Here is a 27,541-nt window from a genome sequence, read left to right on the forward strand (position 1 = left end):
CTTTTAATACGATTAATGTTTACTACTCCTTTTCAGATACATGATGGTGCAACTGACCCAAAACTCTAATAGTTCACAACTCTCCTACCATTTGCTCTACGCAATCACCCTAAAATGGCTTCAATGCGTGAAAGTAATTTGAAAATACTACTATGATCGCTACAACCATCAACCGCTGACCAAACTACGTTTGAACCTGGCGCGACAATCACCTAACATGAAGGTACAGTTCCTCCGCGGGAAACACTGAATGAAAAAAACTAGCCAAGAAAAGAAAATAATTTACTTGTTAGATAACCACTAGCGGCCGATGCCTAAATCGCTATCATCTCACACACTAAGCGATGTCAAATCGGTTTCATTATTGGTTTAGCCGAGCCAACGCCCGGTTCAGATTGAGGCAACATGCGAGTGTGCGTTCACGTAACATCCCTTACAAACGGGCACTTGGGAGCGGTGCTTTTTGGTGGTGAAATTGAAAATGGAAACGAACAGATTGCTTGCCCCAGCCTCCACTCCACTCCAAGGTTTCAGAAGAGCTAATGAATCAATGTTTCGATTTACTGCTGCTGATGCTCGTGCAATGTCCTTAATAGGGAAGTGATTTGGGTGACTATAATTGGGAACGACTTACTTAACAAATTGCAGGCTTAGTATTAGGAACTCTCATTCATGGCAACTAAATGTAAGCATATGTAACGAATTTGTGTGTGAAATGACAGTTTTCCTATACTCAATCACATCAACCATGCATGCAACCCAACCAACTCCACTACGTCCACAGCCCCTCGTATAAAATGTGTGTTTTGTGTGTTGTATCAGTCCACAGAGCCCGAGCCTTTTGTCAATCGATGTTATCGGGATCGATGGATTGTTAAATGTTCCCGGAACTATCCGTACGTGTTATCGGGTGACCATGGGTGAATCGTGTAAACTCGTGCGCGAAGCCACCAACTCTACGAACCGGGACCACCTTCATCGGGAATTATGTTGGGCAGGGAACCAAAACAAACCCCCCAGCGGGAACTAGCATCTAACGAGCGTTTTAAACTTAACGCACACACACGCACACACACAGGCACAAACACACGCACGCAGCCATACGAGGAGGATTGTTCGGGGAGGAGGGTAGTTCACACTCACTGGGATCGTTCTGCACTGGGCCGTACTCTAGCGCGGGCACGTTCGTCAAATCCACCGCCGTGCTCGCGTCGATACCGATGTTGGCCGATTTGGCCGTCCGATGGCAGCAGCCCTTCAGCATACCGCCGCACGTACCCTGCAGCAAACCGCCCGACATCCAGCAGAGCAGGAAGAACTCGCACGTACCGCCCTCGTGCTGGCACTGTAGTTCGGTTCTCACACCGCGATTGTTACCACCGTCACCACCGACTAGGATGTTGATAGTCCGGGAGTTAGTAATGCGCTGGTAGTTTGAGTGTTTCTAAAATGCTGTTTTGATTCGCTTTGTTGTCCAATGAGTGTCGTTTTGAGTGATCTCCATTTGGTTTTTGGAAACTAACAGCACCAAGCTAGTTTGATTTTGTTAACTATTTTTCTCCTGTTTATGATTTTTCTTTAGTGAGTTAATTTAGACTCTCATTAGCATCCACATTATTTCTTTTCTCAACCTAATTTTTTACAAAAATGTTTCAAAATATTTCTCCTCAAATTCTTGTTTTTCTGCAACAATTCTATTGTAGCTGGAAAACACACATCTTCAATTGTGTTCTTTACTTTGTTGTAGGAGCTCTTTCTCCATTTTGACAGTTTTGAAACAATTTAACAATGGTATTATTGAACAATTTCTGTCATATAAATGAGAAAATGATTTCAGATATATTTACTATTCTAAACTACATGCTAACTTAAGTACAGAAAAAATCTATTATATCGTTTGTTGTTGAAATTAGTTTTCCTTATATGTTTAGCTTCATAATTACTACTTGTGGCAACTTTGGCAACACTAGGAACTGTCAAAAGAAGTATCTTTCTGTGTAATAAACAACTGTAGAAGAAAAGTTAATAAAACCGACGCCCTCGGTGCTGCAGTTGTTCCAATTCTGCTCTGTCTGCGTGTCAACCTGTGTCAATCGTTCGTTGAATTTATAATCTTTACTAATCAGTAGTCAAAAAACAGTCGCACCATTTGCTCGAACTACACTCCACGCTACAGCCTCTCGAGTTTGGCTGTGTTGAGAGGATGACGTAGCCATAGATGCATAATCATCGGGGCATCAGCAAAAACCGGGCCCTCCTATGTCCGTTACACTTCCCTTTCGAAATAAGCAAACAAAAACTCGCACAAACATAGACCAACGCCATCGTAACCAAGATGCGAGCTTCCTTTCCATTTCAGTGCGGTTCAGTTGAATGTCCGGCCGGTTCGATTATACGGAACATTGCACACACAAGCACACACACACATCGTACGTTCGTGCGTGCGTGCCCGATCATGCCCGTTTGGCGAAGAAAATCAGCGTGGATCTGTTTTCTGTCTGTATGTGTGTATGTTTCTATGTCTGTACGTGTCTGTAAGGAAGCTCGATGGCCGATGGGTTTCGTATTACATAAACACCGCTTTGCTTTTTCACCAGCCATCATCATCATCTCCACCATCATCATTATCGTCACCATCTTCTTTGCCGTCTTTGCCACTGTGACGCGTCCTTCTTCTTCTGTGTGCGAGGACGCTCGTGCGCCTCGTCTCGCGTTACCTTCTCCGCGGTGTGGTAGGGTCGGAGCGACCGCTCGACTTTCCACGGCGCCGCTTACCCTGCTTCCTTTCACGAGTCACTCTCACTTTCATTTGCTCTGTTGCGGCTGTGCTACTCTTTTCCCGTCCTTCCGCACCGCACGGGAGGCGAGTGTTTTGTTGGCCGTCGTCACCACGATTCACCCTTTTTCCGCCAAGGTGGGTCACCCGGTGAGGGACCGGTTTTTCCTAGCAAACGGAACGACGACCGCTAGGGTCGACGGGGGTGGGGGAGGGGGGGGCGGTTTCCATTGGCTTCGGACAAGCACGCACGACGGGTGGATGTTTTCGAGAGATGAAAAACAAAACGGCGGGGAGAAGTTGGGGGATACAACAGGGACAGATTGGGTTGCCATTTTACGGTTGGATGTGTAGGAAAATATTGGAAAAATATAGCTCTTTGCTCATTCAAACTCTTTTTAATATTTCTTAGACTCGAAATTGTACGTGCAAGTGAATTGGTTTTGATCCTTAACAATGTCTTTAAATAAGCTTAACATGAATGTCGATCCTTTCCTAAACCCAAACCAACATTACAAGCATTCACTCCTGCATGACATAATTCAAGAAAGACTTTTTGGTTTAATGATGCTGCTTCGCTTCCTCCTGATTGATTGTAATCTCAGCGCAAATGCAATAAAATCATTAACGAACGGCAATTTCAGCTCCGACCTTGTCATAAACCGGTAGCTCCTCGCTAACTACATTTCTCCCGCAAGCAGCGGTACGTTTTTCCGCGATGCAATTTTGCAAAGTATAGGTTTTTATCACTTTTGCTCGATCGACTCGCAAGGCGCTTAATCGCGGGTCGTTCGCTTAAAGAGCGAAAGTTTAATTAAGTTTTGCAACGATCGAGTGGCTGCTCGGCTGCAAGAAGAAAACAGGCAAAGATAACACTTTGTTTTTTTTTTCTTATAAAACTGCAACATTTCTCTTCCCCATTCCTGTGCGCACGTGGCTGGAGGGGAGGGGGAGAGACGGTAGACAAAACTATTCTCCATCGCCGATAACGACCCATTTCCTTTCCATGCGCGGTAAACTGTGCCGCACGGACATTAAGTGCCGCTGTGCCGAGTGGGCCTTCACGTTGCCCAACAGTTTCGCGGGTAAACATTTCCCTTCGGGGAACGATAGGCGCCCCTCAAGTGAACGGCGTGTGTGTGTTTATTTATTTATGCTATCATAGAGCGTTTTCTCGCACAACTCTTCCGCGGCTCTAAATCGTGACAAATGGCCACCGGAGACTGGCAAATATTATGCAATCGGTGGGTTTTTGCACTCACACACACACACAAAAAAGACCAAACACGGAAAGAGAGCGGAAAACTCGCGGCCAAACAACTCGAGACTGCACGTTTTCGTTTGCGATGCGTCGAGGAGGGCTGTTTGCTTGGCCTGAAATGGTGCCGAAGTTCCGGAAACGAATCGCTAATTTTGTACCATGCATTTGCGGGATGAAAGGTGGTTTCGATGAACGGCCGGTTCGTGAGATGATGCGACGCGTGCTTTTGCGTCGTGAGTGAAGCTTGAGCACTTTTTGAACCGTTTCGATGTGTGTTTGGGGTATGGGTTGGGGAAAATAACTTTTGGTTGCTGGTTTTTGAATAACTGTCCATTCTATTGGCGGTAGTTTGATTTTAGTTTAGCTAAATAGTATAAATATCGCTGGTATGTCATTTCGACAAGGAAATGAATGAAATGTATTAGGGTTTATGAAAATTTTAGATTTTTTTTAAATTAAAAACTGTATATTATGATGACTAACAACATCAGAAATTGAAGACACTAAAAAAAAGCTCCTTTGGAGTTATATTGACTACAACATTAGTAAAAATTTCATATCCAATGCTCAAGTACAATCCTCAAGTCAAGGAAAATGTTATCAGAGCTTTCTGATAACTATTAGTTTACAAAGATTCATGTTGTTCAATAGTTTTCGAGTATTACTACATTTTTCCCAGTATGAAATATGCATTGCACGATGCGAGTTTTTGCCCATGGTAAGCATTAAATATAATTTATTTAAACTCCAAACAAATAAGAATGCGTCTAAACCCATCCGTCCTCTTCTTCTTTGGCACAACAACCACTGTCGGTCAAGTCTTGCCTGTACCACTACTAGTGGACTTGGCTTTCAGTGACTTCTTGATTCCCCTTATAACGGGATAGTCAGTCCTTAAATATCGGGGCACAATCCATTCGAGACCTGAACCATACCGGGCATGTTGTTAAGTCGTACGAGTCAACAACTGTACCACGAAACCGGCCGCCACTAAAATCTAATTTTTAATGTTTGAACGAAAAAAGGTAAATTGTTGAACATGATTCCTAGCATAAACAAAGCTAAAGAGTCACATGCTATGTAACTATAAATTATTTGTCTCTATAGATCTTCAATAAAGTAATCTACAGGACAAAATCGCCAATTAAAGTACATTCATGAAGAAGAACATCAATGTTGAACCTATTTCTCTCATAATGCTCAAAAATAAATGGTAGCTAACAACGAAATTGAAAATAGCTTTCAATATTTAAACTAATCAGCGAGTTTGTTTGGTTAATGCTGTTGAAAATGGATGATTATAAAATATTCTTTGAAGATTTATCATAAGTAGTTCCTACGCATAGATTTAAAGGGAAACATGTTCCGAGGAAAAACTAATTTTGTGATATACTTTCTGCAAGTTTAATACAGTGGAGCGCCGTTTATCCGTGCTGTTCAGAAATGACAGTTCAACACACATATGACATTGAGGGCGAAGGAGGATATTTGAAGAAAGAAAAGGTTATCAGAGCACATGTTCTTAACAAAAAAGCTACAATTCATGGCACATTTCAAATATTTTCTACAGAAAAACATGATGGTAATTAAAACTGACTAGACTAATAGATATTTCCATAAAAATGATTCAATTTGTGATACAATATGTACTTTCCGTGTTATACGAGTATCCGGATGAGGTCGTGTCCCGATGAGCCCGGATTAACGGAGCTCCACTGTACTTCAGATAATATCACTTGGTTGATAAATTAATGCTATCTCAATTAATTGTTCCGTGTTGGTTATTTTACGGTCTTGTTAACAAGTTACGTTATAAGATAATAAGTATTTTTTAGTTCTCCAGTTGGTTCATACTATTAGCACTCAAACATTTTGGGTGAGCTTTAGTAATTTACACAAGCATGTATGTACAAAGCACAAATAATTCGATTTTTTGCTTACAATCTAAAACTATTGCACTCAATACGAATCGGTTGAATTACACCTTGAAGTGTAAAGTACTGTTTTGCAAAGAACTAATGGATAAAGTGATTTGCACCACACATCAATTTGATCACAATTCAAGGCAATTTGTAGCACATGAAATCACATTTCACTAGACTAGAAATTTCCCACGATTCGCCCTAGCGCCCTAGCTGTAGCCAACCACTAACGGCCCTATATGGAACAACATCGCTACCCATTGGTTGCACATTTCACTAGCGAACGATCGGCTCCGGCATGTTATTCTCGGTGCAATTTAAGATTTATTAAATTTCTCACATTTCTTCATACTGGCACCAGGGGGCTGAGCAATCGCCCTAAGTTGGCCCCATTCATTTGGTCGCTGCGAAATTGAATTAGTTCATTTTCCACGCACCACGGTGGAAACCCCACCAGTTGGCCAGTGTGGGTGCAGTGCTTCGAGGAAAGCATAAATTGTTACCCAAAAGCCCCAAGAGAGAAAGTGACCCAACTCTAGCCTTCAGCACGGGTGGTGCCAAAAGTGTGGTGCGAGAGACAAAAGAAAAAGAATCCAACGCGTGCACATCAGAATAGCTGTGAACATTGTGATGACGTGATGTGCGTCGTCCAGCGGATTCGAGGCACCGAAAGAATTTGCCAGCAAAGAAAGAAGATGGCTCAGTGGCCCAGCGAAAGCATTACGCAACGAAGAGCGCAAAAGAGAGAGAAGGGGGCGACCGATAAAAGCTTTACGATTTATTGTTGCGCGTCGTTCATTATGTTTTTATGTAGCACTTTGTTCCAGTTTGCGCCGGCTTGGGGCCTTACGATGGCCGGCGGGCACGATGGTTTTTTTTTGCGATGGAGCAACCGATTCTCCCCCCACCCACACACTCACTTCCATCGTGACCGGATTCTGTTTTTGGTGGTTTGTTACGCGAAGATTGTGCGCTTTTTTGCTTTGCTTTTCTTCGCGAAACGATGCGAAGGTATATTTGGATAATTTAATAAGCGACTCGTTTTCGATTCACCAAGCTTATCACGCCCCTGGATCTATCCACCCGGGGATGATTGCATGACTGCGACCGGGCCAGGGTGAAGCGAAGAGAGGAGAAAATTTCACCGGAAAAATCAATAAGCTCCTCCTCGCTCGCCCCCTTCTTTGCCGTCCAACTCACCATCGCGACCGGTAGCGCCAAACAGCGGGAAGGAAAGAAAACAAGATAAGACACAGAAGGCGCAAAACCTGCTTGCCCCAACATCGGAAGCAGCCAATTTACGCGCGAGTGAGGAATCGACCAATCGAGGCCGGCCCCGATGGTGCGATAATACACATCCGGCGCGAACACATGTCGCTGCGGAGAGCCGGACAGGCCCCCCTTTACCAGCCTCCTCCTCCGGCCCGCTTTGATAACAGGGCCGATGACATAATCAGTCACGATTTCGAGCTGAGTAAAAGCGACGGCCACAACAGCCGGGTTGTGCCTCCTCGCCCCCTCCGGAACCAGTTTCCGCGGCAGTGGTTGGTTTTTGTGTTTGTGTGTGTGTGTACTTCCTCCGCGCTCCGAGCATCGCGTCATCGACGACAAAATAGCAACAACTTTCACTCCATATTTTATCCGTCCCAAAGCGAGCGAAATGGGCGCTCGAACGTCGTGACGGTGGAAGCGAAATTGGGTGGCTCTCGGTGGTGGCGCACCTCGGCATTTGCACACCGCACACCGGCATGAAAACCAAGGAGACGACAGAGTGCATCCATGACGTTGAATGTCACGAGAATAGTACTCGAGAGGTTCCTGCATGCCAAGCGTTGGTTCAGCACAGGCGCGCTTTGTTTCCGTTCCGGAGGAGATAATCGAGATGGACGTTTGTTTGCATCTGGGTAACGATACGAACGCTGTAAGCCGGGTGCAATTTGGGGAATGGAATGAAAGGGAAACCATTTGGCCTTTAGCGTGTGGCAGAAGTTTCCTCGGAAATGATGGTGTGTCGTAACACTTGCAGTGTGCAAATGGGATTTATTTTAATGCGTTTTGCATGGTTGCAGTTTGAAGTTGAAATTGCTCGGAGTTGAGATGCTGACGCTAAAGGTATTTTAACAAAAAAAGTTATAACATAGGATGAAATTTTCTGAGAGTTTTGAGGTTAATCTTGAAAACGTATTCCTCCATTTAGTTTGAGACGAGCAACGACAAAGCTACATACATTTTCAACCGAATCTGTTTGCAAACAAGTAAACCAATAGCTGAGCTATGATTGCTCTTAGCCTTTGAAATCTTCAGATCTCCAAGTTAAATCATTAAAATAATCAATAGCCTAAAAAATGAGTAATGATTATAACTTTTTTTTTAATTTTTTCTCAAATTTACTCTTTTTAATGTCCCATCATTTTAGCCCAAAATAGATCTTCAAAATAGATCGAAACGAAATATCGTCCAAATTTTCATTGCAATTCTGGTTTTTATGTCCTTACCAATTTTATTCGTGTTGTCTTCACAGATAGCAAACACTTCACCTCAACAAGACGATGCAAATTCCATCCCAATCCGGGCAGCACAACGGCCCCGTGGATGTTGAACGATGGAAATTGGAAACAAATCGTTCCTTTGTTACCGGATAACACATCCATAACAACGCCCGGACAAACATTTCCCCCATTAGTTGGCAAATGAAAGAAGAAAAAAAAACAGTACCCGGCTTAAAGTGTAAGACACTAAACAATCGAATCGTTTCTTTGTGTTTGTTTTGGGGCTTTTGTTGGCGTTGAGCGGTACTGTGCGCTGCTCCTGCTGCCGCTGTTGTTTTGCCTGCATCGCATCCGTCGCTGGCCCCGCTCTGTTCATCCATCCGGCCGAAACGAATGCGGAGAAAGTATTTTAAGTGTAGCAATATAACGCCTTTCGCGCTGTGTTTAAGCAATCTGGTCTACCACCCACCCCACCCCTCCGGTACCCATTCATTCCCCTTCGTCCCATCGCAAGCACGGCCGGTCCGTCTGGACCTGTGTGTCTAGTGCGCCACGGGTTGTGTAAGAAATCATCGACGGAAAATGCCTACTGCTGCTGCTGCTATGGTCCCAAAACTCGTTCACGTTCACGTGCATGGAGCAATAGACAAAAGTTCACGCCATTTGCGATCGCTCACCCGAGGAAAAGCCCCCCTTCTCCCGCCGTGCCGCTATGCTGGGACGATGTGCTTGCTGCTGTTTCATACTACTGCAGCACCTTTTTACGAGGTGGAAAGATTAAGCTACAAAGATTAATTTTCCTGCAAAGTCCCAGATCAGACTTGAAACGGGATGGTGGTTTAGTGTGGGTGCCAAAATGAGAAAACTTCAGTTTTTCATCTAAAAAATGAGCTACAAAGACGCGATTTTCCATGCCTACCATGCAAGGAGTGAAGGCGATTTTGATGAACATAGGAGCTATATTTACAAAAGCTACGCTACCAGTTGACCTGTTTAATTTCGCCCGCCTTACTTCGGAAGGGACTTAAGAGGATTAATGTTCACGTTTCGCGTTTTGGCTTTAAGGCAGCTTTGAAATGATTTCACGCACACTGTGCAAGATCGATGCTAAGATCGTTCATGATCAACGGCAGTAAGTCGATCGTTTCTTTGAAAGGAAAACAAATTGTTTCTCTATACACTTTACAGTGCCAAAATGTGGCGTAAAACATCGAAGTGATCGAAAGAAAAAGGAACAAAGAGTTACACCCTAACCTTATTACTAGTGTTGAAATAAAGTTGAAGTTGAAGCATGAATTGATGAGATAACAGACGATTGGTTTTGTCAGGCGAATGAATGAATGATGATCAAGAAATGGAATAGTTTTAGCTCATCAAATGTATATCCTAGATAAGGAACATGATTCCCGAGATTTGATTAGACGAGATGTGATGGCTCACAGAAAAGTCCCATATGTACATCTTTGCCTGGAGAACTGTGTTGAAGTGTGAACTGAATGAATGAATATGAGTGACGATGGAATGAAAATGACACCATAAATCTTTCTTTTACACCATTTTGGGCGCTTGTTTCGTGATGTAGGAAACAGCGATTGAAATTGGACGTGAAAGATCAACAAAAGCCCAAGTAGACACCCTGAAACTCCCTCCAAAAACAAAACAAAAAACACATCATGTAAAAGGGGGTGAAATGACAACAACAACAACAACAACACCAAAAGCCAATAGAGGACCGGAAAAGAGCACACGCAAAATGAAAGTCAAAGTAGCGAGGAAAAGAGAGAGAGAGAGAAAGGGAGAGAAAGGAACGGAACCGCCAACAGCGGGCACAGGGTGTTCACTTACCACGATCTTTGCTGGTCGTCGCCGGCTCATCGTTGATGTCGTCCTGGTTGAACTCGTTCCGCACGTCCTGGATGGCGGCCAGCTCGTTCAGCCCAAAGTTTTGATCCCTGCGAGCGCAAGGTACGGATTAGCTCGAGATGACACCGAAGCGCAGAAGAAGCAAACAAACAAAAAAACACTCACCGAAAGACAACATTGTCCACGCCGAACCCGGACGGCCCGGAGGCAAGGTCCTGCGCCTGCGGGAAGACGACACGCGGCGACCGGGTCTTCCACAGCGGCTGGTAGATCTTCTGGTTCGGCTCGGTGTACAGCTTGGCGGGGAAGTACGCCGGCCGGTTCGGCTGGTACGGGCTGTCCGTGTAGTAGGTGGGATCGAACGCGCGGAAGTTCTTCTGGCCGTCACCGCCAAACTCACCGAACGGTCGCTGCACGGCCGTCACCGGTCCGGCCACGTCGCCAAACTTGGTCACGTCGTCGCGGAACGGTTGCTTCACGTTCACGCTGCCCGGGAACTCGATCAGCCGGCTTGGACGGGGCAGCGACTCGGCCGGACGCAGATCGATCGGCGGTCGGTTAAAGTCCCGGAAGTACCGATTCGCGTACAGACTGCGCGAGAACTCTTCCGTGCCGCGTCCGTCGTGTCCCGCCTCGCCATCCACCGGGCCGTAGTCGTCCGCAGTGCTCACGGGCTGCTGGAAGATGCCCAAGTTGTCACCGAGCGTTAAACTTTCCTCGCTGTAGCCTTGCGGGGTGAATCCGTTCGCTGCCTTCAGCGGTCCTGGGAACTGGATGCCCGACCGGCGCGCTCCAATGACGGGTGTGTCCGATCGTGCATACTCATCACCGCCCTGGGCGTGCTCTTGCTCCTGGGCCTGCTTGGAGCTGGTGTCCGGAACTTCCGGTTCGTCGTTTTCAGTCTCCTTCGGCGGACGACTCGGACCGACCGGTTTCAGGTTCGCTGGCAGCACTGGTTGCGCCTCCTCGCGGTAGAAGTAGCTGATCGGGATGATCTTGTACCGATGTTGGCGCTGGCTGCGGGATACATTTTGATAGATCGGTTCCTGTTCCGGCGACGGCAGTACCGATGCACCCGGCTGCTGCTCCAGCGGTAGCCCAGCGTCCACGCCCGCCTCATCCGATCTGCGCATCTGGATCGCCTTCGAGCGGCGGCGCTGAAGCCCATCCGAGCTCGGTGTTTGCTGCTGGTCCGCTATCCGGAACGCACCGAACGTGCTCTGCAGATGGCGACTGTTCGGTGTCCGGCTGTCGATGTAGCGGATGTTGTCGACGCGCGAGAACAGCTGATGCGGTACGAGCAGGTTCCGCGCCGGGATGTTCCGGCCCGTGCTCCACGGGCTGATCTGTTCGATGCGCAGCCCCAGTTCGGGATTGGTGAACGAGCGTACCTGGGCATTGAGCTTGTTGCCCTTACTGGTCGGTGATTCGATCGCGTGGGCTAGCAGTATACCGGCAACGATCGTTAGAAGTCTCCATTTGGTCGGTCCTAACATTTTACCTCATTCGTGAACAACACAAACCCACACACACACACTCACTTAAGCACACGCACGATCACACACAACCCGCCAAAGGATACACACAAACAAGGGGACACACGCGCTCACAGAACAACAACCGAGGGCAGGGGTCTTGCTGTCTTGCACGGATCGGATCGTTCGTTTCTTCTGGCGGGCTGGTTTACTGTCGTGCGCTGCACTTATTTCTTGATCTCCATTTAGCTAAAGGCTTTGGGTTGAAGAAAGCGAAAAGAAAGGTTATAAAGCTGAAGGTTTCATGCAACAAAATGTAAAAAAAAAATGAATTCAATTACTAAAAATAGTTCAGTCCAATCGAATGTCTTCCCTCACAGTTCATTTGGCTCAATTATTGGTAAATCCTTATGCACACCTTTACACTATGTCGGTCCCGTCAAAAACACGCACGAACGCAAGCACGCACGCACGGGTTCCTTGCCACCTTTTCGGAGGGTGGATGCACTGGCCCAACGGTTTTCCGCACACGGCACACGGTTTTCACTTTCGATTTTTCCACCCCTACAGTGAGTGTTCGCTTCCCTTCCCGGTGCGTTGCACTAGCTGTACTAACACACAGTGGTGGTAGTGAGCTGTTGGTAAGTTCGTTCACTACACAGACACACAAACACAGACACACATACAGACACAGAGTTTATGAAATAATTCCGAGTTTTGCGTCCCTTTTAATATTTTTGCGCCCCTTCGCATCGGTCGTTCGCTTTACTTTGTCCCGCCATCCGCTCGGATTTACACATAATAATGCACAAAAACACACACACACACATAGACTTGCATAAAACACAGACACACAGCAGCAGCAGCAGCAGCGGTACGATTGAGCGGGTGCGAACACTGCGGGCGTACTGCACGGGCGTATACACCTGCGCACCTGGAAGCTTAAATTCAAACCACTTTCTTTTTCATGCCACGGTTTTGATTGTTGCTAGCAAGCCAGCAAACCGCTTCAAACGTCCGTTGCCACCGTTATAAGGGGGGGATAATAAACCAGCACTTTTTCGATCGGTTGATCGGTTTATTTGGTGATTGTGTTCAGTTTGCGATGCTGCAATCGTCCTGATCCGCGTGAGGAGATTATTGCAACGGTTGCCGCTTGCTGAACATTGAATTGCGTGAGATGACTTTGGTTGGAGGTTTCTTTTGTCTCCCGCTTTAAGGCCCTTTTCCTTTGTTAATTTTTGTTTTGTTTTGATAAAATGATTCATTTGGCTTGAAGGAAATCAAAATCGTCTTCCTATTTTGGGTGGCATTTTGTAGCAGTTTCAGCTTAGGGAAATTGAAATCTCTGTAATATCATATCCAACCGATGTAACACAACCAACCCGATTCAAGACCTACAAGACAGTATTAATATAATTTATTCACCATTAATCGTTGCTCTTCCACGATCACTCAACGCACAGCAACGTGTGCTTCGCGCAGTTAATTGTAAAGGCCATGGCAATGCAGACGCCTACACAAAAACGCACGCACAGTCACCGCATAATACGATCGTTTGAGAAATTTCGCATCGTTATGCTGGTGCTGCTGCAAGCGATAGGCTTACGAATTTAAAGATCTCGGCTTGCGGCACATGCTGTGCGATTCCGGATGCGGACCAACTGAGTCCACCGAGTGAACCGCTCCATCTCGACCCCCGTACGATCCAAAACCGCACAACATCGTACGCCTCCACCAGGCAAGAAGAGAGGGTGAGCCAATGAAAGGAGGGCTGCGAGCAATGGAAATTAATTTCACTTTTAATTTTTGTACGCCCGACTCGGCCGCCAGCTGCCAGCTAGGGGGAAGCTTGGGGTAAAGCATTAACCTCTCACAGCGATCCGTAACGCGTATCGCGTATCCGTCAGGCGCCCAGCTGCTGGGCTGGCATGTGACTGCATTTGCTACTGCCCTCCAGCTTGGAACGGATCACATAACAGCCGTGCCGCGCTGTATGGTCGCCCCGTTACCCATCGTTTGGCGTTACGAAATCAAGTAGCATCGCTCGAGATGACTGATGCCCGCCTGGCTTGGTAGGAGGAAGCTTTCTTCGAAAAAAAATTGACAAAAATAGTGGGTCGTGATATTGCTTTAATTAGTTCTACGGCAATATTCAGCGTACAGAATCCGTTACCGGTGTCGTCATGCTCCTGTTCACATCGCTGTCACCGTTTAGGTGTGTTATTAACTTTGGCCCCAAATCCTAAATCGAGCCGCTTATGTGCAAACCGATGTGAGGCGTGCAGTAGCTAAAATTACAGTGTTTCACCGCTACGCTTTTTCTCTTGTGAGCTTGAAAGCTCCGGCTGGGTGTATGTGTAATGATTAAATGATGAATGTTTGTGGCGTGAATGAATTTTGATCTTTTACTAAATAGTTTTGGTAGATCATATTCTGGTACATCAGATGACATCCTAAATTTGATATTTGACATTGATGGTTAACTTTATTTGATCAGCTTTGTTTATGGCCAGGGGTATTTCCAGGATTGTTATAGTCTTTAATATATTTCGTTTATTTTTATATGGTTTAAGAGCGCCTGGAACAGCAAAAAGTAATCTAAAGCTTTATTATTTACTACCTTACTTTAGAGGCCAATTTTAATTGCATTGTCTTGCCATGAATAAGATTCAAGATCTAATTAGGATTCTTTAAACAATTCTGGAATGTAATATCGATCTAATCGTATCGCAAGTATTCGAGTTAAACTGCACGGATATAAAGATTAATTTGAATTTTAATTTTAATTAACTTTTAGCTTTAAAACTTCAATTTTGGATATCCATTAATTATATAAATTACGATTAAACGTTACACATGTTTGACACATTCAACAGCGGAAGGTGCAGAAGCCTTAAAACACTCATCAATTGTTAAATTTAAGTAAAGCGTTAACTCATAGGTGAAAATACATACAGTTACTACGTGAATTTTTTACGTTTTATTCATGCACTGATATTAGTTTGTAAAGAGGGAAACATATGCTCGAATTGGGATAAAACTGGGTTTTTGTGTAATATCAAGCGTTTTCCAACAAAGAATATGCCCTAAAGTAAATAAATACACCACTAACACAAGCATTTTTTTAAATTAACGACAAATAGTTGTCTTTTAGAATCCATGTACATAAACATGTTTTAGTTTTCAAATATCATAGAAATTTACTAACCAAACAAGCTTCAAGAATACTGTTTTGCAATGGATGAGTGCTGCTTCATGTCAAGGTTGCCACCGCTCAGTCGATTACTACTTAGACAACCAATTTGTTGTTGTCCACCGCAGGAAAAACCCCTGTCAATGTCACATGCAATTGCCAAAGAGCAAGCAACTGTCTATGTCATCGGCTAATTACCACTCTTCAGCAACATCCTTCCTCAGGTCAGAGGTTTGTAGAAGAGTGACACCGATCCGTTCGTTGACCATCATCAAACAAGCGTCTTCCACTGTTGACATGCTGATTTTAGCCAAACTTTCAATTCCATTCGTGGCTCATCACACACACACACATCTTACTGAATTGTTCATACACAAGGAAACAAACATGCTGCGTGTAAAGTTCAATCACTTTGCAAGTATTTTTATTCCCATTGAAAAACATGCCACCCACCCGCTCAAGTCAGCTCATGCGAAGTCAGTGATCACAGAAAAATGCCAACTAATTAACGATCCGTTTCGGCGCGTGTCCTTCCAGTGGGGTTTTGTATCTTTCGGCGTAGCCGTAAACTAGCAATCACGCTATATCTCGAGCGAAAAACGGTTCGACGGATCCAGCAAATACCGGTTCCCGGTACCGTGCCGTTTCCGGTTCCGGTATTCACACTACGGCAACACAAACTTCAACTCCACTCAAAGTGAAAGACCTTCGAGGCGGCAAACAGCATCTACAGCATTTCTCTTTGCAAAAGACTCCCACATCCGACGACGACGACAACGGTGTTGGTGGCGGCAACGATGCGAGCGGGCGGGTACCAGGGCGGGTACAATTTCTCCCACTTTGTTTGCCAACATCCGTTTAGGCTCGTTTGGCGTCTGTAGCTCTCTGTGTGTCGTGTGCAAAATGCGCGAAAGAAAATAACGCACCACATTTATGGTGATTTCGTTCCGGCCCGTCCCAATAATAAGGCGTCCACCTCCTGTGCGGGCTTCGAGCTTGCGCAGGACACAACCCGGGGAAGGTGACCGGTCCGGCGAAAAGAGGAAGAACGAGGCGGTTGGCGAAGATGTGGTAGGCAAAATGCATTCAACTGCAATTCGACTTGTCACCGCGTACGGGCGTACCAAATGCAGCAGCAGCCCCGGTTGCCGGTTGGGGCCGGTTTGGGAGATTTTTTTTTGTTTGAGTACAAAAAGCTCGGACCGCTCAACGTCCGGCAATTATGCGTTCGCGAGCGTTTAACCGTTGCTCAACACGGGCAATGGTTTGGTCCGGTCTAGCTGAAGATGGGGCTAGTTTGTCATTTAATCTTTGTTGAAGGGTGCAGCTCGTCGGTTGTGCAATTCCGACACCGACAAACAAGGGGCTGGACCAATTCCTACTGGTACTGGTTTTGAGGCTTCGGGTTTTCTCACGCACTGGCAAACGATAAACGTTAAGATCTTAGCCACCGACATCGGGTGGAGCTTCGTTCAGGCCATGGCCACTGGTGTTTTGGGGATGGTTTTGAAGGATGCTGGCACTCGCTGGTGCGACTCGGTGTGCAACAATACCATCGGCCGGCTAATGGGACGGTCAAGATCGCCATTGTAGTCGCGCGTGTTGACTGTTGGCCTCGCATTGGACGCTTTTAGTGCACGCCTCACAAAAATGAACGCAATGGGATCGCCGGTGCTGATGAACATCACTTTCTCACGCACTCTCGCGCGCTCTCAATTACCATATTGCACCTTATTCTTTGAACGTGTTTTTTTTAAACGAGCAGTTTATGATGCCAATCTGTGGCAGTGAAAAAAAAGGTATGTCGAAACCTCTAGGTCAGCAATGCTGGGTATAAAGCGACGTCTAATTGAAGGTTTGGCTAGTGAAACGATTGGAACTGTACGTCTATCACCAAGATCTAGCATCAATGTCGCTAGATGTAGCTTATCGTGCGAATCAAATGTTTGCGATGTGATCTTACGACGTAAAGAATTGCCATCCGAACTAGAGCATCTCTCGTGGGCATTTCGAAACAAGCTTAAGCCCGTTCGCTTTTACCTTGACTTTAGGATTTGCTCGGCTTACAACCACGCAAAAAAAAAGGCAAAACAACGACAAACCACGCGCCAGGATGGCAAGAAAACGCAGTGCTCTACGCTGCACACGCCGGCACTCGCACTCATGTTTAGTCTAGGCTAGGGCTGGACGGCGAACTTTCCACGCCATTGGAAAAAGTGAAACTAGTGAAATGTAACGATAGCGTTTCCGAACGCGAACGCTGCCCTGCTCTGTTTTTTTTCTTCTTTCTTCTACCTTTCTTCTGCTGCCTTCCCGCCCTCTGCCAATGTACATGCAATACACAGCCGCGTACAACAATGGGCGTTCGTTCAGCTAATCCGCACATTCCGCACGCCTCGTGCCGGTTTAAAATGTGGCTGCTTTTTTTTCCTCTTCCCACTACTCCCATCCCCGTGTTTTCTTCTTCACTCACAGTGCATTAGTAAAAATCGAAAGGAGAGTAAGTGAACTGTCGCCGAAAGGTTCAACCGAGGTACCGAGGCAGCGCAAAATGTGTAGCACAATCGATCCTCGGCGTAGGTTTTCACAAGCGAATGCTATGTGACTGTGAGCGTTTGCCTGCAGCTTAACTGGGATGAAAACAGGCGCATTTAAGCTTTTGAAAGGGTTTCCAGTGTTTTAAAATGCAAAACAATGTCCCTTTGAACTTTTTTTTGAATAAACCAATTAACCATCATTCATCTACTCAGTTTGACAAATTTGTCATTTTGTCTCAAAGTCCAATAATCAAAATCATCAATTACCCTTTCATAAATGATTGCGGTCTTACCCCAAGTTGTTGGAAACTGATAGACGAAATAAATAAAATCACTTAAATTACTGCTGAATATCAATTAGTAGACAGGTGCAAAGAAGCTTCTACCCGATTCTTAAGCTCCACACGATACACCATGACCATTTATTCACTTCATTGTGGTTAATCCGTTTCATTTGTTTGTTTCCAATTCAATGCAGGTTATTTTAATCCATTTGTTTGCTGAACAATCACACATTTCACGTATTGTTTTCGGGTTTAAGCACCAAACAACTACTTGTTATCCGTTTTTTGCTGTGTTTCGCTTTGCCTAGATTCTATATTCTATATTGATTTCCACATTTACACACGCATGCATTATAACTACAAGTATTTAGATTCACTCTTATGTTCACTCAAGTCACTGTTCGAAGCATTTGTTGGCTATTTCCAGACACCAAATGCACACAAACACGTATATACACAATCCAATCAACAATTGTAAACATAAAAATGTTTAAAAACCATGCACAAATGTATCCATTCACTTCAAATCCCCGGGCCAATTGATCACAATTCTGCACAAAAGACTTCAACAGCCGAATAGGCGACGAACCTTCACTCGTTGCTGTACCGTAAAAAAAAACAACAAAAATTCACACTCACGCTTACTTCGAAACAAACAAAACCGGTGCAGAAACAACGAAAAACTAAACCCCAAAATGTGTGTTCACACTTCGTAGGCACACTGGGTCTCCGTCTGAGATGGGATACGACACGCCGCGCACGGATCGTTCACCTAGCTACAGTACATCACTGACGGACCACTCGACGTTAACTGAACGATAAACCATAAAACAAACGCAGGTAATCCGGGGGCCTCCGTGCTGCGAGTCTTCACCGCCGCTCACCTCCCCCCCCGCCACCTCCCCTTCCTCCAACCGCAATGGGGAAGGGGAAGTGTACAGTGTCCACCAGAGACGTCGCCAGCTGAGCTGACTCCCACTCCTGGCCGGCGAGCGTAACCCTTCCCTTTGCCCGGGAGGTGGAAGTGTTCCGGTTGCATTGCCGCTGGAAGGGGCTCCGCTGGTGCATTGCGTTGGTCAACAAAGCGGGAAGGGGGAAAGGAGAGATTAAGTAATAGTCTCCCCTCCTTTCGGCTCCCCCCTCCCTGTTCTGCACCGTTTCCCCTGAGCCACCCGCGCTGTTCACGCACGCATCCTCCCAGCAGGACTTTGCTCACTAATGTGCTTTTTTCTTCACTCAACTTTCCGAACAATATCCTACCAAGGTATGTAAAACAATAGCTAGGAGAAGCAGAAAACAAAAACACCCGCGTTAAGAGTGCGTAAGTGAGTAGCGCGAGCACACCGAACAGCACCGAATGGGGTGGTAGTAGATGAGAGACTGCTGAGTCGCTGTCGAGCCGTAAGCACATAATCCCCCCGCCCCGAACTCGGAAGAGAAATGTACAACCTTCAGCATCGCGGGGCGGCTGCGATCAGTACAACCTTCACGCTCTCTCCCTTTTTCGCTCGACGAAGAAATGGTGAATTTGAAGTGTGTGTGTGTGTGTGTGTGTGTGTGTGTGTGTGTGTGTGTGTGTGTGTGTGTGTTGCTGTTTTCTTCGGCTTGGAACTTTTTCCTTCGTTCAGTTGGTCGCCCTCTTGCTCTCTCGTTCGCTGCCAGATTTAGTTTTCTTCCACTTCTTCCCTCGATTGCATGTGCTGTTTGCATGGGGCACACCACAAGACCTAGCCTCGAGACACGCGCGCAATGCAATCTCTTTCTTTCATTTCCACCACGCTGGAAGAGCTTTAAAGCATAAACAAGAGAAAAATCAAGCATCAACACCCGTGCGGTTCGAAGCACTCGCTCGCTCCACGTGACAGGCGGCTCCAAGTGCTCCACCGCGCACGCACAACGAATCGGACTCCCCTTCTTCCACACACAAGCGCACACACTCATACACACACTAACAGTGAAGTCAACCACAACACCTCCACCAGTGTGATCGTGACGGTGCAATAAACTGTTGTGTGCTTGAAAGCGAAAGATGCTCTTTCTTCTTTCCATTTTTCACCTTCGCTTTCATCGCCAGCCCGCCGCTTTCCCCCAAACTCTCCCGAACCGTCTGTTTGCCCAACCCTTGCACCCGTACCATAAACGAAGGCTCTCTTTGCCAGTGCTCTCCTTTTCACTCTCTCTCGATGCATCTTGGAAGCATGTTTTTCCTTCCTTTTCTTTTCGTTTTTTTTTTTGTTACTACAACTCTTTTGCTGCTACAAACCTCGGTGCGGGGAAAAATGTCGGAAAAATAGGTGGAGAAGAAAGGGCAGTGATAGTGGTGTAAGATTACCCCCATCCGTTCCGAAAAGCACTTCCGTTCGCTTTCCACCACCTACACACGAGAAAAAAAAAAGACAGAAAAGTATGGCCGGAATCAGGTTTTGTGTTCGTTTTGGTACGAGATTTGGAAAACTTCCTTACACAACCGAATCGGTACTGATATGGTTCACAGCTGGGTAGGCTGCCAATCGGATACGGAGTGTGTGTGTGTGTGTTGATAACGCGTACTGTAACATTTCCTACCCCTGCGCTGGCCATGGGGTGGAATTTTAACAAGCAAACGGAAGCAATGTTTCGATGCCATTCAACTGAGGACCGAGCAAAAGGCATGGATCAAAGTCGGAAGCGTACGGTAAAATCTTTTTTGGTTAAGTCGTCCTGAATTAAGGGAAGAACCTGTTTTTCCTCTATGGAACCGAACGCAGGGGTTTAGTGTAATCGATCAAAATAAAAAAAAACGGTCCAAACGACGCACGGGCCTCTTAGACGATGCGGTAATAGCTTCCTTCCCCAAACAAAGCGACGAACCTGCTCGTTCGTCCACTTTCTTTTCCTCGCTTATCAGCCGGTTCGATGGCGCTCCATCCACGACATTGCATAATCTTTCTCTTCCCGCTCGCCGCTACTCATAAACGCACGTGTGTGTGTGTGCGTACAGGTTAGGGTTGAGGTTTGAAATCATAAATCGAAAAACCGACCCCCCACTCGACGATACCGTGATGACGATGATGTTGGGACGCACCGTGTTTGGACGCACGAACGTATCTGTGCAGCGGTCGATCATGTTGCAAGCCAACCCAACCCGAAACCCAATGGCAATGGAAAGTGAAATGGGCCTGTTGCGCGCGTACACAAGTGTTTGCCATCCTTGCGCGCGCGCGCACCCTGCTACAACTGTTTCCCTTCTGGGCAGCCAAGGTTTAGTTCAAGTTTGAAACAGCTGAAAAGCAGGCGGGCAGGAAGCAATGCGAACGAGCCGGCCCATGGCATGGCATCGGAAGCGGAGGCAGCTGGCAGGCGATGGCTTGACGGGTAAAACATTCGTGGCGGGGCGGGTTGGTAAGCTAGAGAGAGAGTACACGGGGTCAAGGCGTGTGTGTGTGTGTGTGTGTGTGTGTGTGGAGCTGTGTGGGGGTTGTGATCTTTGTGTTAAGCCCTCCACCGTAGTGGATGTGTCTGTGTGTGGCTCGCATTTGCCGTGGAAATGGTGAAGGCTTTTTTTTCTCTCTCGCAGCGACATTTTACCAATCACCCCCTCGCATACACACGTGGAAACACTTTCTCGGATTACACAATTTGTGGTGGGACGCAAAACGGCTCGGCTGCTCGCCATGCGGGGGTGAGCGCACGGAATGACATCAGCGCAGAAGCTTAGCGCAGTGCAGGGAAGAATTGGGATGAAAGTGAAAACGGTAAGATGAAACGCACGGCCCAGCAGCTCGCAACATCGGTGAGAAAACAGAGAAGGGGCATTAAATTTGACTACCACAAGCAGCAGCAGCAGTACTTTTAACGGGGATGGCCTTCGACACAGCGAGTTAACGCCCGTGACATAAGAGCATGGCTGAAGCTTCACAGCGAAAGTGACAAAGGAAAGGAAAGATTAACGGACCGAAGGGTTGATCGAGAATAATCGCTTACGTTTACGGACAGGGAGTTCCCCTAAAAAAAAACCCTTCATTCTAACAGGGCGAGAGCGAATTGATGACTCGGCTGGGAAAGGCAATCAAGCGATCATTGGCTCGTGCTGGCCACTCAAAAGAGTGTTTGAACTTGAGTTCATCAACACCAAAGCTAACGGTACCCGCATTCTGTGGAATGGGAGATGGGTTTTTGTTTGTTTCCATCTTAGCACCGTCCTTTGGCGACGAAAGATTTTTGCTCTTAACGCGCAAGCGACGAACCCCGGCCGAAAGATCTCACACACTGTGGCTCGTATCTTTCTTTGTCGAGCGGTTGAATTATAGCGTTCCGTGTCTGTCGACACCAAATCCGGTTCAACCGCGCTGGGAGAAGCTTGCTCGACTTCAGCATAATGCATCGGTTGATGAATCAGCACGCTCGCGAGAAGATAAGCAAGCGGGGAAACAAAGAATAAGCAAATCACCCCAAACCATGGTCGGCGGTTGGCGCGGATGATGTTATATCGATTTAAGCGCCAAAATCTGCAACCACATACAAAAAAAACTTCAACAGCTTTGAACGCAACGCAACAACAGCAAAAAAACCCTCCAAAATATCCGTAACCTGGAAACTATTGACCTACTATCACGCCAGCGCCAAACAGCGCCCGGTGCCGGAGATGGGAAATTTTCACTTTCGCAATGCGCCACAGCAGCAGCAGCAGCAGTGGGGGGAGCGCTCCACAGACTCACCGCTTTGCCAAACATTCGCTCACCCTTCCCAGATCTCATCAAGGATGTGTTTGTTGGATGTGTTTGAGGCGAGGCTGTCCGAATCTCCGGGTTTGTGGTTTGCTTCTCTCCTGCCCCCCCAGACAAAGAGGGGAATAAAAAAAGCGAAATGAATGGTTTCATCAAAATTTCCCCATTTTTTTCTTGTTTTTCGTAATCCACTCCATTTAAAACAAATTGCTAGCGACGCTTGAGTGTGTGTGGAGTGCATGTATGGGTATATTACATGCTGTAAAGCTTGTGGTTTGTTTAAAGTGTATGGATCGCTTCCGAAACGACCTCTGGAAAGCGTTTGCTTTAGTGCTTCCTCGCTTGCGCCGCTGTTGCCGTTGCGCACGGGAAGGTGAACCAGCAGATGAATCCATCACTAATTAGTTTACGATCGGTCTGATCGGTTTTTGACGATGAGCGATTAGATAAGCAGCGGCTACCGGTTGCTCCGTTGAGAGGGAAACTGATCGGAGCTATTTGATGAAAAGATGTACATCCGCGCGACCGGTTATCGCGACAGCTGAAGGGTGGAGATAAAAAGTAACATCAATAAGGATTTTTTTTTGGGGCTTTTTTTATTAAACCACACCAAAGGAAAGTGTTTAGATGCAACACAATGGTAGAGTAAAGTGGCATGCACTTAGCAGTGGAGGATCATTAATTTCATCCTTTTTTAATGGGAAAAATAAGTTGGATTATTATTTTGATTGATCGTACCAAAAACAACGATCTCACCGAATGTGGATGTTTGATGAAAGATTCGTTTTCGATCGTTTCTTCTCCTCAAACTTTTTTTTATTATTTCACAGTAATTCAAATGCATTAGGTTGCGTTATTCAAGCTTTCAGCACCGTGCAGTACGACAAGTATGACTAATTCACACACAACAACTAAAATGATTACGAAACCGTCTGCCAAAACAAAACTCCCATACAGCCGATAAACGATCGACGCCAGGCCGCTTAAACAATTCATTAAAATGGATAGCGGACCAAAACCGTTCGGCCGCGCGGCAAGCCGTGCCAGGTGCCGAGTGAAAGACCAAACAAACGTTTGCTAATGTAAAAAGTAACACCCAGCATCAAAAACTGCAACACGGCCCCAAGTGGGGGAGAAAACAAAATCAAACGCCGAATCAGATATTGCATGAGGCTGGCGGAAAAGAAATGGCTAGACAAATGGAAACAAAAAAAAAACAACAACAACAAAACGCCCCACACTCAAACCCTAAATCGGTGGCCCAACACGGTTAGCGGAGAGGCATCACACAGTGATACAACAAAAGGATGAAAGAAAACAATTTCACTTTCGCACATCTCATCACCGTACCACCGACCGTCGTAAGCAGAAGCAAGAGCAGCAAACCCGCCGATGGAAGATATGGAACGGTATTGTATCATTTTTCACCCTTTTTTTTTTGTTTGCACCGGCCAGACGGCGCTTCCCATAGCGGATTTGGCCTTCATAATCGGTGCGACGCATTGAATGCAAACGCCCCCCCCCCTCTACGGGGGCCGGTAGCGCATCGCGAAAGGTGACGACGAGTGGCGTTTAATTCCCGCTTTTATTACGCTGCGTAATCGGACGTGGTTCCCAAGTGCACTTTCTACCCGCCGCTGCCGTGGTGTTGGTGGGTGGGGTGGAGTGGGTTAAGCCTTTTAACAAAGAAACATCGAACAGGCTACTCGAAAACTCTTCACGCTCATGTCAGGAAATCCGGACGCAAAACGGAAGGAACGGTGCGTATCGGTGACAATCTGCAGTAAGAGTTACGAGCAGCAGCAATAAGGGTTTTGGCTTTTTGGCAGCATCCTAAACGGATGGAGCCAGTGATTTTTTGGTATTGATGAAGAGGGAATATTGAAATCCAAAATAAATTCATTTTAATATTTAAAGAACTTTAACAATACATAATAAAACTAATAATCATCAATAAATAGTAAAAAAACATACTACTTTAGTATGAAAGTCTGTCAAAGCACAGTGAATTTATTCTTCAATCAGGCCTGATTATGGGCTTTAAACTTTGGGTAAAGTCTAAATCTAAGCAGCAGGAATGAAATAGTAACTTCTGACTTGCTTATTGGTTACTTCTAGAACAGTTGCGTAGATTTGTTCTGGTGCATAATAGGTCAACAAGTCTTACAATACTGTGTTGTCGAGATCCGTTTCGTTGATCTAGATGAGAGGTCCTAGAGAGTCTATAATGTGCCCCAGGATGTCTTTGTAAAGGTTAACATGAATAGTCAATTTTGTTGACTAGTTCAATCGAAATTTTAACTTATACTTTTTACAGACGAAAATCAAGCATCACTAACAGAATGCTGTAAAAATTCGACATATTAACTTAGTATTTTCTATCGAAAATTACATTTGACGTTCACGTAATGGTAGTTTCAAAATGGCCCTTAACGATCTTTTTTGAAGCGATGCGACTAGCGAGCTGAAAAGTTTAGGGATCCATGATCTAGATCTTTAAAACAAACCAGGTCATCTTGTCACCTGTTGGACCTAACATGTCTCCTTAGTCTTGGTATTGGTTGTCTGGTATGACATGGCTAGTCCAAGTTGATTCTACAGCAGCACATTTTCACTGCATGTCAAGTATCAACTGTCCTCAACAAGTTCATTAAGGGGAAGTTATTCCTCAGTATATCTAGAGACCTGTTGAGAGCCAGTGAGCAGGAACTAGGATTCATATGTAACTCAAGCTAGGAAAATTCAAAATACAAAACATTCCTTATGCATTATGCGAATCATTATACTTCCGGACAAAATGCTTGTTGTACTCCTTGAAAACTTTGTAGCTTGTGAGAGTTTTATAGTTAAATCGATTCAACAATTGCATCTCTTCATATGCAATGCTTAATCTTCACAGACTGATGTATTCACACAGATTTTTCCGTGTTTGTTTTTACATTGCTATTTTTCCTGTATTTTCTATGGTACTTTAACTGGACGGTGTTTTAGCATCTCCTTCATCATGCACAAAATTGGTCACTTACGATGCCTCACAGAAGAGGCACTCGTTTGGAAACAGACCGTAACGAGTGGAATAAATGCTTGCATTTTTTGTTCGTCTTCCTTGTTGCACGATTCACTGCAAACACAGCCAACAAAAGCAAAACTCCCATGTGTGTACGGTTGTAACCACAAGCAAAATAACGCCGAGCTTGACAAAAAAAGGTCTCCCCAACAACAAATGGCCGTCGCTTCAGTCGTTACGAAACGGCACATTTTAATATCGAAAGTAAACGATCGAAAGGCGACGAAAGATCGAACCGAGCGAGCCGTTTCCTTTCTCTCCTTGTCTGGGACCATGTCCGGTGTGCGGCGCGTTTTCGGGGTTTCTCGGATAGGATAACATGGGACAGGCAAACCGTCACCGCCAGAAAGCAGCGCAACGAATCGGCACAGACAAACACACACACACACACACACACACACGCATGCACAGCTTCTGCCAGTCCTGCCTAAATTTCTCCTTTCTGTCCACCGGCAAAAGGTCATATGAAAATAATTCGATTTTGATTGGCAACTGGCGTTAAGTCGACTGCAGTAACGAAACGGCCGTCACCAGTCGCCACCACAAGCGGGCGGACGGTGGAAGGATGCGGGTACTCGCCCGGGCACACTGGTGGGTTACGGTAATTATCAGTCGATTTGGAAGCCACCACATCAGTTTATGTTTGTACCGTTTCACTTTTTCCCCCCGCGATGTATTGTGAATTGCTGTGAACAACGCGGCGGAACATGATCGCCATCCTGTCTCATTAAACTTTACTCTCCTGGCAGCGGCATTACCCGCTAGCCGGATATAAGGCTCTGAGCAGGGGGGGAAAAATGGGAATGCATCCCGGCTCCCGTGTGTGCCTGGGCACACGGAGGGACAGTTTTTATTTCAATGCCATTACAGGCCTGCGCCACGGCCACGGATTCGGTTTGGGTGAAAGGTTATCAAATGAAAGTGCGTAGCTGTGCGCAACCGCAACGAGCTTGCTGTAATCGGTAATAAAACAAAATAATAATCATCGAGCGTGTGTGTGTGTGTTTTTTAAGGAATCGTTGAAACAACAGCAGCTAATGAAAGTGGAGGCAAAATTGTATGTTCGCCGCCCGCGAGGTGTCAATAAAATGTGCGGAGAAAATTACGAACCAAAAAATAATAATAATAATGGTGAAGCAATCTCCGTGAGTAATGTCGCTGCGTTTCTTTTAGTGTCGAGAATGTGTAAAATCCGTCATAATAACACGCCACCTCTCACATTCCTATGCTTTCTTTTGATACTTGAACGGATCATAATAACGCTTTTGTACAATACACGTTGAAGGACATTTTTGGTTTCTCCAACGACTCATGGAAATACCACTCGCGTGTCCTTGAATCTTTGGTAAGGTGAGAAAGGTTGATTTTGATGGTTTAACCCACACTTAAAATACAAAAAATCATGCCCATATACTAAGAGAGAACAAACACTAGCAAAGTATTGGTGTGTAAAAATCAGTGTATAGACAATAGACCAGAAGTCTCTAAAAGAAAATAAATGCTTAATTCATCATTGAACACTTTGAACACTTTACTTCCTGATATTATGTCACATTATTCACCGATAACAATCCATTCTATTATACTACTCTAACTGAGATTTAATCCAAAATAAGTTAAATTATTCTTTGCTTCTAGTAGATTTACCTATAGACATGAAGTACAGTACAATTTCAATAGAAAAACATATAAAATAATCGGTTTACCATGACTTTTGTGGTTGTTGCCCGTGGATTTTTTGTATGATTTCTGAATTGTTTTGTATTTCTCTCTCTCTCTCTCTCTCTCTCTCTCTCTCTTTCTCTCTCTCTCTCTTTCTCTCTCTCTCTCTCTCTCTCTCTCTCTCTCTCTCTCTCTCTCTCTCTCTCTCTTGTTGGCCTGCTCACGATAGAGCACGTCGATGTGATATGGCCCGGTCAACAATAAATTCTCCAGGATGCTCGGTCCCTGGCTGCAGCCTCCTAT

General features: G+C 45.6%; 1 protein-coding gene across 6 annotated transcripts in view; it reads right to left on the reverse strand.

Moving 5' to 3' along the window:
- LOC120903833 overlaps positions 1-19,150 on the reverse strand; it is a 28,378-nt gene extending 9,228 nt beyond the window's left edge. For 2 of the 6 annotated variants that reach the window (XM_040313477.1, XM_040313474.1), the window contains exons 1-4: positions 18,443-18,595; positions 10,477-12,042; positions 10,294-10,400; positions 1,144-1,392 (exon numbers count right to left, since the gene is read on the reverse strand). In XM_040313477.1, coding sequence (XP_040169411.1) covers positions 1,144-1,392; positions 10,294-10,400; positions 10,477-11,807 — 1,687 coding nt within the window. In that variant the 5' untranslated portion in view covers positions 11,808-12,042; positions 18,443-18,595. Of the gene's footprint in view, positions 1-1,143; positions 1,393-10,293; positions 10,401-10,476; positions 12,043-18,442; positions 18,596-19,063 lie in introns of those variants that run through there. The other 4 variants (XM_040313479.1, XM_040313478.1, XM_040313476.1 and 1 more) reach the window with 3 other exon arrangements.
- Positions 19,151-27,541: the final 8,391 nt, after the last annotated feature.

This window comes from Anopheles arabiensis, chromosome 3 (genome assembly GCF_016920715.1).
Source record: "Anopheles arabiensis isolate DONGOLA chromosome 3, AaraD3, whole genome shotgun sequence".
NCBI classification, from domain to species: Eukaryota; Metazoa; Arthropoda; class Insecta; order Diptera; family Culicidae; genus Anopheles; species Anopheles arabiensis.